At 43.9% G+C, this 12,447-nt stretch overlaps 1 protein-coding gene across 1 annotated transcript in view; it reads right to left on the minus strand.

Moving 5' to 3' along the window:
- Window positions 1–3,041: 3,041 nt before the first annotated feature.
- Window positions 3,042–12,447, minus strand: part of LOC109899105 (coiled-coil domain-containing protein 85A-like) — a 45,006-nt gene continuing 35,600 nt past the window's right edge. Inside the window, exons 3-4 of the mRNA XM_020494160.2 lie at window positions 4,566–4,623; window positions 3,042–3,958 (exon numbers count right to left, since the gene is read on the minus strand). Coding sequence (XP_020349749.1) covers window positions 3,943–3,958; window positions 4,566–4,623 — 74 coding nt within the window. The 3' untranslated portion in view covers window positions 3,042–3,942. The remainder of the gene's footprint in view (window positions 3,959–4,565; window positions 4,624–12,447) is intronic.

The raw sequence follows: 12,447 nt of genomic DNA on the forward strand, positions 1-12,447 counted from the left end.
ACCTTCAAACTCCCAGAACGACAGTAAAGGACCTTGTGAAGATGATGGAGGAAACAGGTACAAAAGTATATATATCCACCGTAAAATGAGTCCTATATCGACATAACCTGAAAGGCCGCTCAGCAAGGAAGAAGCCAATGCTCCAAAACCGCCATAAAAAAGACACACTAGGGTTTGCAACTGCACATGGGGACAAAGATCAAACATTTTGGAGAAATGTCCTCTGGTCTGATGAAACAACAATAGAGTTGTTTGGCCATAATGACCATCGTTATGTTTGGAGAAAAAATGGGGAGGATTGCAAGCCGAAGAACACCATCCCAACCATGAAGCACCAGGGTGGCAGCATCATGTTGTGGGGGTGCTTTGCTGCAGGAGGGACTGGTGCACTTCACAAAATAGTTGGCATCATGAGGAGGAAAATTATGTGGATATATTGAAGCAACATCTCAAGACATCAGTCAGGAAGTTAAAGCTTGGTCACAAATTTCGAGTCTCATAGCAAAGGGTCTGAATACTTATGAATAAGGTATTTCAGTTTATTTTTAATACATTTGAAAATATTTGTAAAAACAGAGAACAGAGAACAGAGAACAAGCCCGCACAAATACCCAGCCGGCCTAGTGCCCTTAAATAGCCTACAAACAAACACTAACTCAAAACAGGTGTACCCAATTAAACCCAATAAACAGAAACAAACGGAAAGGGAATCGATGGCAGCCAATAGGCCGGCGACGACAACCGCCGAGCACCGCCCGAACAGGAAGAGGCACCATCTTCGGCGAGATTCGTGACACATTCAAAAGATTAGGGAACTGACCCTGGATGTATGACGTAATGTCGTGTCACATTCATAGCGTGTTTTCGACTCTGGTCGCTTGCCCTCTCATCACCGACCATTGCCATGTGCCCTACCATTGCTGTCTGTCTCTTCGTGTCATCCTTACATAAAAAATGACTGGTCGCTCATAGTTAGGTTGCTGAGTTAAACAGACACACTCACTGAAACACAAAGTATAACACACAGTAACTGTGGAAACCCTGATAATAGCGTCTGAACGTTTAGGTGTGTTTCCATGGTGATGAGGTCATGTCTCCCATGGTTGTACACAACAGGGCAGTGTTATGTAAGTGGTGGGGATGGGGGTTGAATACAACATAGGCAACATGGTGCAAGGCAAAGCAGTGGAAAGAGAAACTTGTGTGTTTGTGTGTGTGAGCATTCGTGTGACCTAACAGTAGAGATGAATTAGGATTATAATTGATGTAGGGTGCTAAAAGTGTTTAAGATATATGTCCATATTTGGCCTGTCAATCTGCCTTATTGTCGACTCCCCACAGTTGCCCGTTCAGTGCGCATACAGCACTTTTCACGACTTCATGCAGCTATCAAACACAACCTTTCAGTACATACTGACTCAATGAGGGTTGATACATACTGTAAATCCATGGTACATTTGCAATCCTTTTTATTTTTATGATTCATTCACAAGTCTGGATGTGGTACTGTATTTAACTGGTTTCAAATGTATAAGAAAATATTTAGATGGTGGTGGTAATGTATCAAACTTAACCCAGAATCCATTAGATCAAATTGGTTATCCTCGCATTGTGATAGCTACTGTAAGTGATCAAATCCAATACATTGTATATATGCGCTGGGGTCTTGCATTATATTTGTGCAAGCAGCCCCTCTAAGACATAGGCCAGCGGCGTGTTCAGTATGACTGAGCGGTGTGAAATGCTTAATTAGACAGAAACAAAACGGTCCTGTAGGCCTAGTGGATGACCAGTTGAAAGACATTGTGATTATGGTGGCCCAGAGGGTGATTGTGTAGGGTGTGTTGCACTTTGATACTTTTGCGATTTCAAATGGTCACACCCATATTGATCAGGCCACAAATTGCCACATCCACCAAAACGGGTGCAAACATACACTCTTAGAAAGAAAGTGCTATATAGAACCTAAAAGGGTTCTGTGGCTGTCCCAATAGGAGAAACCCTTTGAAGAACCCTCTTTAGTTCCAGGTAGACATACACACACACACCGACGCACAAAAACAGACACACACACACACAGTCACACACGCACACAAACAAACCAGGTATGTAAGTGCTAACGAAGGCATGTTGCAATGTAGACAATCGCAGTCTTTAGGAATTGTCTTATTTTCTTTGAACAATAGTGCAGTTATGAAATCTATGCCATCCTCTTCGGCCTCCCAGCCTGTTGATGTCTATGTAAGTACAGGATAGACAGATAGACACGGTGTGTATGGTAGTCAGGTAGGCTGACAGAGACACAGCTTGCAGGCAGTAGTGAAGGCAATCCCAGTAGGGCCCACTACTGGTGCATTGCAGTAGGACCATTGCAGTAGGCAGGCAGTTCGGCCCTGCAGAGATAGTGGCAATAAGCACAACACAACACTCCCCTCGCCTACGCCACCCACAGGTTTGCGTTTTTGCGAGTACAAATAATTGTGTGTGATGAACAAAAAAAAATTGTGTGTGTGTTGGGTTGGAGAGTGTAGAGGTGTATGTGTGTTTCTAACTGTGAGTGAGTGAGTGAGTGAGTGAGTGAGTGAGTGAGTGAGTGAGTGAGTGAGTGTCTGTGAGCGTGGGTGGGTGGTTTTTATTTGAATTTATTTGATCCGATGCCATCTGAGTAAATACATAATGTGAGCCCATTACCCATGGCAGCAAGCTGTATTATATAGTGTGTTATGAAAACACACACACAAACAAGTTGACCATAGAAAGATATTGATCAGATAAGCCTCTGAAAATCATATCATCCTCGGTCAAGCAGAGGTGAGATTGATCATCATAAGCTCTTATCTGCTCTGTGTAGCTGTGTTGGTCCTGGATCGATGGGTTAAGTGCATAAGTGCTGAATACCTCTGTTGTGGTTCCTTCTGCTGAGGTGAAATAGTCGCTCGCTCTATCCTTAACATGAATCCATGCACTCCTACACACAAATACAAATATAGTGCCAGTGTATGGTGTGTGTGGGACCAAACAGAAGAATCTCCAGATTAGTATTTAACATAAAGACACTTTATTATCTTATGCATACATCTCCTGATATGATATTTATAGATATAACACCAGTACATCAAAAATAATAACTGTCATTGTTTTATATATATATATATCTATATATCTAGAAAACTAAGAAGATATACACTACTCTTGACTTATCTTATTTCTATCTTAGTTCTATCACCACAAATGTATCAAGTCACAGGGAGGCGAGGTTATACAGCAGTCCGTTAGTAGTAATGAAATGTGTGTATGTGTGTGTGGCCCCGCACATATCACATGAATTGAGGATAGGATTTTGATATGTTTGCTCCACAGCCATTGTCATATGAGCAGGTTGAAACCAACGTTTGTGAATTTCAAAATGTATAATATGGGTCAATATGATGCAATCTTCTCAGTTGAACTTTGACACAAGGTTTATGTACTGTACTGTAACACTGGTTGGAACTTCACACAAAGCTGAAAGGGGAACAGAATATTGCACTGTATTATGGAGAGCATGTGTTGGTCTGTAAAGGGCCCATGGCCTACAAGTCTTGTTCCTTTCTCTTTCATCAGGTTTCATTCTCAAAGGAGGTAGGACTATTCTGTTGGCAACAGACAGATTATCATATCTCACTGACAGCAATATTCATTTGGCAATCATGGAGTGTTTGGCTTTGCCTCTAAAACCATAATGTTTCCTCTATTTGAAGTCAAGAAGGATCATGGCTGAAGTCAGAGTCACCCTCGTCTTTCATTCTTTCTTTGTATCTTTCTGCCCGTCTCTCTTTCTCTCTCTTTATTTATCTTGAACTTTCTCTACTGCAACTGTCTTTATACTGTTTCTCTCTCTCTCTCCCCCTTCCCTTTAGAGACTCTGGTCACAGCAGCATGTATGACTGAGGCTTGTGGTGGTCAGGAGGCATCAAAGCTGAAAGACAAGAATGGAAAATGGGTATTACCATTACTGTGTATGCATGTGTGCGTGCCAGTGTCCATGCGTGTGTTTGTGTTTGTGCGCATGTGTGTGTGAGCCTGTGCTCAGCAGAATGAGGAGAGCAAACCTCTCTAGGTAACCTGAGGGCTGATATATTCGGCCATTAAAAGTGCTTCATCATTAAATATTAACCCAGCCCATCACTCACCCTACAGGCAGCACATTAAGACTGGGGTCAGAGCAGAGGGAGCCCAAATACAAGCACACGACTACACGTACACACACACACACACTCAAGACACATGAAATTGTCCATTGTCATCAATCTCTTTCCCAAAAATATTTGTGCAGTATGCCTGTGAGCGAGCGTGTGTTTGTGTGTGTGCATCAGTGGTGGCTGGTGGGAGGAGCTATAGGAGTACGGGCTATTTCAAATGGCGGGAATGGAATAAATGCAACATAGTCAAACGTGGTTTCCATATGTTTCATGTGTTTGATACCATTCCATTCATTCCATTCCAGCCATTACAATGAGCCCGTCCTCCTATAGCTCCTCCCACCAACCTCCACTGGTGTGCATAACTGTGTATATATGCCTTACCTGTCCCAAAGCTTCACACTCCTACAGGTGTTGGTGCAGCAGCCAGCAGATATGAGAGCTGCAAACCACATCAATAAATATGATACATAATTTATATGACCAAGGACAAGCACAACATCCTGATGACAATAATACAAGCAAATAATAGAATAGAACATATTGAAAAGAGTATTGTTGTAATGTCTGTTAAATGACTAAATTGTTACGGTACAAGACAATGGGGAGTCTTGATTCCCACAGTATATCCATGTGTGTGTGTGTGTGTGTGTGTGGCCATAACAGTGAGTCATTGTAGTAATGACAGTCATTAGGTGGAAACCAACCAACTAATTCAAGTGTTTTGTAATATAGCAGAATCACTTACAATGAGAGGGTCTGCTGGTTTAATTAGCTTATAATGATAATCTTAATTATGCTTGATATACTGAGTAAGAAGAACACACAGACAGACACAAACACACACACAGTGCCCTCTGACACAGTGCCCAAAGGTGTGAAGAACATCTGTGTTACACAAAGGTGTGAAGACCCACAGTGAAAGGCTCAGATGTGTGGTTGGGGCATAAATTAAGTGGATGTATGAGAGTGATGTTACTCTCAGATCTCTCTCCATGTCTGTTACAGCATGGATGACCCCAGCCTCTGGGCGCCACTTCCTGTTGCCCATCATCCTCTGCTTCAGTGTCTGTCAACATAGCACTGTGTATCTGCCTGGGAGTAAGAGACGAAGCGGTCTTCTGGTCATTCGCACGAAACTGAAAGCGCATTCGCACGAAACTGAAAGCACGAACTACGGCTTTTAACCAGGGCAAGGTGACCGGAAACATGACCGAATACAAACAGTGTAGCTATTCCCTCTGCAAGGCAATCAAACAAGCATCAGTATAGAGACAAAGTAGAGTCGCAATTCAACGGCTCAGACACAAGAGGTATGTGGCAGGGTCTACAGTCAATCACGGATTATAAAAAGAAAACCAGCCCCGTCGCGGAACAGGTTGTCTTGCTCCCAGACAGACTAAACAACTTCTTTGCTCGCTTTGAGGACAATACAGTGCAACTGACACGGCCCGCTACCAAAACCTGTGGATTCTCCTTCACTGCAGCCGACGTGAGTAAAACATTTAAACATGCTAACCCTCGCAAGGCTGCAGGGCCAGACGGCATCCCCAGCAGTGTCCTCACAGCATGCGCAGACCAGCTGGCTGGTGTGTTTACGGACATATTCAATCAATCCTTATCCCAGTCTGCCTTTCCCACATGCTTCAAGAGGCCCACCATTGTTCCTGTTCCCAAGAAAGCTAAGGTAACTGAGCTAAATTACTACCGCCCCATAGCACTCACTTCCGTCATCATGAAGTGCTTTGAGAGACTAGCCAAGGACCATATCACCTCCACCCTACCTGACACCCTAGACCCACTCCAATTTGCTGGGTCTAGACGCAATCGCAACCACACTGCACACTGCCCTAACCCATCTGGACAAGAGGAATACCTATGTGAAAATTCTGTTCATCGACGACAGCTCAGCATATAACAACATAGTACCCTCCAAACTCATCATCAAGCTCGAGATCCTGGGTCTCGACCCCGCCCTGTGCAACTGGGTACTGGACTTCCTGACGGGCCGCCCCCCAGGTGTTGAGGGTAGGTAACAACATCTCCACCCCGCTGATCCTCAACACTGGGGCCCCACAAGTGTGCGTTCTGAGCCCTCTCCTGTACTCCCTGTTCACCCACGACTGCGTGGCCATTCACGCCTCCAACTCAATCATCAAGTTTGCAGACGACACTACAGTGGTAGGCTTGATTACCAACAACGACGAGACGGCCTACAGGGAGGAGGTGAGGGCCCTCGGAGTGTTATGTCAGGAAAATAACCTCACACTCAACATCAACAAAACTAAGGAGATGATCGTGGACTTCAGGAAACAGCAGAGGGAGCACCCCCCTAACCACATCGACGGGACAGTAGTGGAGAGGGTAGTAAGTTTTAAGTTCCTCAGCGTACACATCACGGACTAACTGAATTGGTCCACCCACACAGACAGCGTGGTGAAGAAGGCGCAGCAGCGCCTCTTCAACCTCAGGAGGCTGAAGAAATTCAGCTTGTCATCAAAAGCACTCACAAACTTTTACAGATGCATAATCGAGAGCATCATGTCGGGCTATATCACCGCCTAGTACGGCAACTGCTCTGCCCACAACCGTAAGGCTCTCCAGAGGGTAGTGAGGTCTGCACAACGCATCACCGGGGGCAAACTACCTGCCCTCCAGGACACCTACACCACCCGATGTCACAGGAAGGCCATAAAGACCATCAAGGACAACAACGACCCGAGCCACTGCCTGTTCACCCCGCTATCATCCAGAAGATGAGGTCAGTACAGGTGCATCAAAGCTGGGACCGAGAGAATGAAAAACAGCTTCTATCTCAAGGCCATCAGACTGTTAAACAGCAACCACTAACATTGAGTGGCTGCTGCCCACATACTGACTCAACTCCAGCCACTCTAATAATGGAAAAATGTATGGAAAAATGTATCACTAGCCACTTTAAACAATGCCACTTAATATAATGTTTACATACCCTACATTACTCCTCTCATATGCCTACCATCTACTGCATCTATACCATCTACTGCATCTTGCCATGTTTATGTAATACATGTATCACTAGCCACTTTAAAAACAAACCAGTTGATTGCAATGAAACCAAACATGACTGGAAAAGTCATGTTTCGTGTGTGTATTTACATCGAATGTGTCGTCGAAAATGGAATGAGACGGAATTCACGATACAAGCGGTTCACAAAATGTTTCGTGTTAGGCTATAAAAATGGATTTTATCAAACAAAAGACCATTCATTGTGTAACAATGAACATTGGGATTGCAAACAGAGGAAGATCGTCAAAGGTAAACAATTTATTTTATTGCAGTTTGTGATTTTGTTACGCCTGAGCTGGTTGAAATAGTTGTTTTTTATGGGGCTCTATCCTCAGATAATCGCATCGTATTCTTTCGCAGTAAATCATTTTTCAAATCTGACAACGCAATTGGATTAGCAAGATTCTAGGCTTTCGAAACATGTGAGACACTTGTATTTTCATGAATGTTTAATATGACTATTTATGTAGCGATCACCGTATGTTGTCGAATTTCATCCCGCTAACGGGTTCTGTGCGCAGAGGTTAAACAATGCCACTTTTATGTTTACATACCCTACATTACTCATCTCATATGTATATACTGTACTCTATACCATATACTGCATCTTGCCTATGCCGTTCTGTACCATCACTCATTCATATATTTTTATGTACATATTCTTCATCCCTTTACACTTGTGTGTATAAGGTAGTTGTTGTGGAATTGTTAGGTTAGATTACTCGTTGGTTATTACTGCATTGTCGGAACTAGAAGCACAAGCATTTCGCTACACTCGCATTAACATCTGCTAACCATGTGTATGTGACAAATACAATTTGATTTGAGAGAGATGTGATCCTTTTTGGCTTTTCTGTCTGTTCCTCACACATCACATCTATTTCCTTATCTCTGTCTTCTTGTATGTGAATCTAGCTCCACCCTGGTCTCTATCCTTCTTTCTCACTCACTCACTCACTCACTCACCTCACTCACTCACTCACTCACTCACTCACTCACTCACTCACTCACTCACTCACTCACTCACTCACTCACCCCCACACTCACTCACTCACTCACCCCCACACTCACTCACCCCCTCTCACTCACTCACTCACTCACTCACTCACTCACTCACTCACTCACCCCCTCTCACACACTCACTCACTCACTCACTCACTCACTCACTCACTCACTCACTCACTCACTCACTCACTCACCTCCACACTCACTCACTCCCTCACTCACTCAGTCACCCCCACTCACTCACTCTCTCTCTCTCATCTCTGTCTCCCTATCTTTCTCTCTCTCTCTCTCGCCATAATAAAGGTGTTATTCTGTTAGGACTGAGATATCGGTTGTATGTTCAGTCACACTAGATCAGGCACACATGCAGGCACAAAAACACACACACACAGCCTACACACGCATAGCGACAAATAGCATTCCATTTAGCCATAAATCACTTACACATTTTAACTGTGACCCTAGGCGTCTTTAACTAGAAATTACCATTATTGAGTATCAGTTGCCATGGTCACACTTTGGCTTTGAGCTAAACTGATTGTCAACCAATGACAGGACTACATATGAATGTCCTTGGGAAGGGGCAGAGATAAAGGCAAGGCACTGCTTTGAAAGCAATTATCAACACACATACCACTACACTGACTCTCTATGTGGAGCTAGGTACTTAAAAACCCAATACCTGGGTATCAATGGTCAAAATAACTCCTTAAAGCACTATTACTTCAGCATGTGTATTGTCACATCCACTCACATTCCACTACAACACCATGGTACTTGCATACTGAGCAGCAAGGGGAACTATGCTCAAACCCTACACCCCAACCCGAGTACTCTGTTCTGCCACCTCTGGCCTCTTGGCCCTAAGCATCACTCTCTAAGGGAGGGCAGCTCGCGCTCAGCCCAGTCCAAGCTCTTCTCTGTCCTGGCACCCAATGGTGGAACAAGCTTCCCCCTGACACTAGGACAGCAGAGACCCTGCCTATGTTCCTGAAAACGTCTGAAACCCTACCTCTTCAAAGAGTATCTTAAATAATCACACAGCACCCACCCCCATTTTTGTCCCTACTACCACTGACTTTGCTGATAACTACTTTATTGAGTGAAAATGTATTTACTATGACTGAGATATGTGGTTGTCCCACCTAGATATTTTGAAATGAATGCACTAGCTGTAAGTCGCTCAGGATAAGAGCGTCTGTGTCATGCCCTGACCTTAGAGATCCTTTTAATTCTCTATTTGGTTAGGTCAGGGTGTGAATAGGGTGGGAAATCTATGTTTTCTATTTCCTTGTTGGCCTGGTATGGTTCCCTATCAGAGGCAGCTGTCTATCGTTGTCTCTGATTTGGGATCATATTTAGGCAGCTTTTCCCACCTGTTGTTTGTGGGATCTTGTTTTTGTGTAGCTGCCTGTGAGCAGCCCAGAATATCACGTTTCATTTTCTTCTGTAATGTTTTTGGTGAGTTTCATATTTATTAAAGATGTGCCTTGGTCCATTCATTCAAACGATCGCGACAGTCTGCTAAATGACTAAAATGTAAATGTAATGTGTTATCGATATTAGGCAGTAAATTTGTACCATTCAGAGCCCTCAGCCATCTTGGTTATTCATGCAGGACCAGATCAAACTTCCAGTGAGCATGTGGCAGAACAGGTGTTCAGAAGGAGGGGCAGGAAGAAAGAAGAGTTGACGAGGGACCACGGTCATACATCATCTGTCATACACATGGAGTGTGTTTGTGTGTGTGAGCGTGCATATGAGTCTGCGTTTACTAAATACATCCCTTTTGAGCAGAGAGACCCTGGTCCTCTTGCCCCTCTCTGTCCCTATTGACCTGCTTCCTCCTGCACTCCCATTGGTCCAGCCAGAGACGGGGACAAAGACCTCCGGCTAGTCCACAGCTGTCTGCTCTGCCTTGCTGCACCTGTGTGTGTGTGTGTGTGTATGTGTGTGTGTGTGTGTGTGTGTGAGAGGGTGTGTTTTGGCTCTCCTTTGTTAGGGTCCTCTGAGGCATAGCCTCATTGTGAGGGGAAGATAGAAGGGAGGATAGAAAGAAGTGACTCTTTGATCAACAGCACCGTGCTTCTATGAAGATTTTCAAGAGTAAACACACACACACAGACAAACACACATACCAAGGTGAAGACACACACACCGACCCACACGCAAAAGAACACACACCACATCAACAATATTCATTATGTTCCTGAATACCTCCATGGCAGCCAACAGACACAGTGTCTGTGAAGGTCTGTTCTGAATCTGAACCCCTGCATTAGGCTATTTCCCTTGTGGGCGGCCAAAAAGCTCTAAGCACCGGGAACAACCCCTAAGTGTTGCTTACACTAGCAAATAAACAGTGCATCTATTTGATTACATAACCCAGTGTACACTAGGAACAGTCAGCTGACGTGGATAGGGGAGTGTGTATTATAATTATAATAATTTGATGGGTGCTTATATTTGTCCAATTTACACAAGTGTGTATTATACACGTGCAATTCATTTTTTTTTGCATACCCTAACTACCCCTGAGACACCCTCAGAGATTCAAACTAGTGACCTTTAGGTTACTGGCCCAATGTTCTTACCGCTAGGCTACCTGCATCCCAAACCATTGCCCAACTTGGGACATGTGTGTGTGTGCGTGCGTGCGTGCATTGCACAGACAGATATTCGCATGTATGCATGTGTACGTGAGTACATGCATCTGCTCATGAAAGTGTGTGTGTGGGTGGGTTAACTTCACACGTAAGCAATTTATATGTCAAATATTCCCCTTCAGAAAAAAATGCTTCAAAGTGGAAATGTAAATGAGAAGCCAGGGAAGCAGCTGTTGGCCTAGATTAGGAGCTGTCCCCAGTAGAGGACCTATGATCACTATCACACACACATGCACACTGGACGAGGTGTTGTAGCTACACTGCATTGCCAAAAGTATGTGGACATTGTCATGCTGAAACAGGAAAGGGCCTTCCACAAACTGTTGACACAAAGTTAGAAGCACAGAATCTTCTAAAGTGTTGTTGTACTTTACAGTTGCCACTATGCATTTGGGCAGGTAGCGTTCTCCTGGCATTCGTCAAACCCATATTCGTCCGTTGGACTGCCTGATGGTGAAGCAGGATTCATCACTCCAGGGAACGTGTTTCCACTGCTCCAGAGTCCAATGGCGGCAAGCTTTACGCAAGCCAATGCTTGGCATTGCGTATGATGATATTAGACTTGTGTGCGACTGCTGGGTCATGGAAACCCATTTCATGAAGCTCCCGACAAACAATTCTTGCGCTGACGTTGCTTCCAGAGGCAGTTTGGCCGGTAGTGAGTGTTACAACCAAGGACTGACGATTTTTACGCGTTGCGAGTTTCAGCACTCGGCGGTCCCGTACCGTGAGCTTGTGTGGCCTACCACTTCATGGCTGAACCGTTGTTGCACCTTGACATTTCCACTTCACAATAACAGCACTTACAGTTGACCATAGCAGCCCTAGAAGGGCATACATTTGACGAACTGACGGTGCCACATTGAAAGTCACTGAGCTCTTCAGTAAGGCCATTCTACTGCCAATGTTTGTCAATGGAGATTGCATGGCCGTATGCTCGATTTTATACACCTTTCAGCAACGGGTGTGGCAGAAAATAGCCGAATCCACTCATTTGAAGGGATGTCCACATACTTTTGTATATATAGTATATATGGTAGTAGAATAGTGGCCTGAGGTCACACAATGTGTTTTGAAATCATTTGTAAAATGCATTGTAATGTTTTTAAAATTGTATTTAACTGCCTTAATTTTCCTGGACCCCAGGAAGAGTTGCTGCTCCCTTGGCAATTGAACGACATCAATTGAAAAACATCTATTTCAGGATAAATCAGTGTTAAAGTGTACCTAGCTGGCCATATATGGATGCTAAATTTTACTTTATGGATTGGTTATGTAGGCGTCTTCTGACCCATCGCTTTCTACTACTCCAGTAAATGTTATTCCCCTTAATCTTCAAGAATAAGACTTGGAAATATGGAAGTATGGATAAGCCAAATTGTTTTACCTGAGCATGACCCCAAAACTAAGGACTTATTGGCCAGCCCTACTCTGTTTATGATTTTGTTGTCATGGAGGACCGATTGGGCTTCATTGATTCGAGTTTAAAAATAAATCAAATTTAAAAATAAATAAATAAGTGTACATCTCATGGAATTACGTGCTT

Source organism: Oncorhynchus kisutch, linkage group LG11 (assembly GCF_002021735.2).
Source record: "Oncorhynchus kisutch isolate 150728-3 linkage group LG11, Okis_V2, whole genome shotgun sequence".
NCBI lineage: Eukaryota > Metazoa > Chordata > Actinopteri > Salmoniformes > Salmonidae > Oncorhynchus > Oncorhynchus kisutch.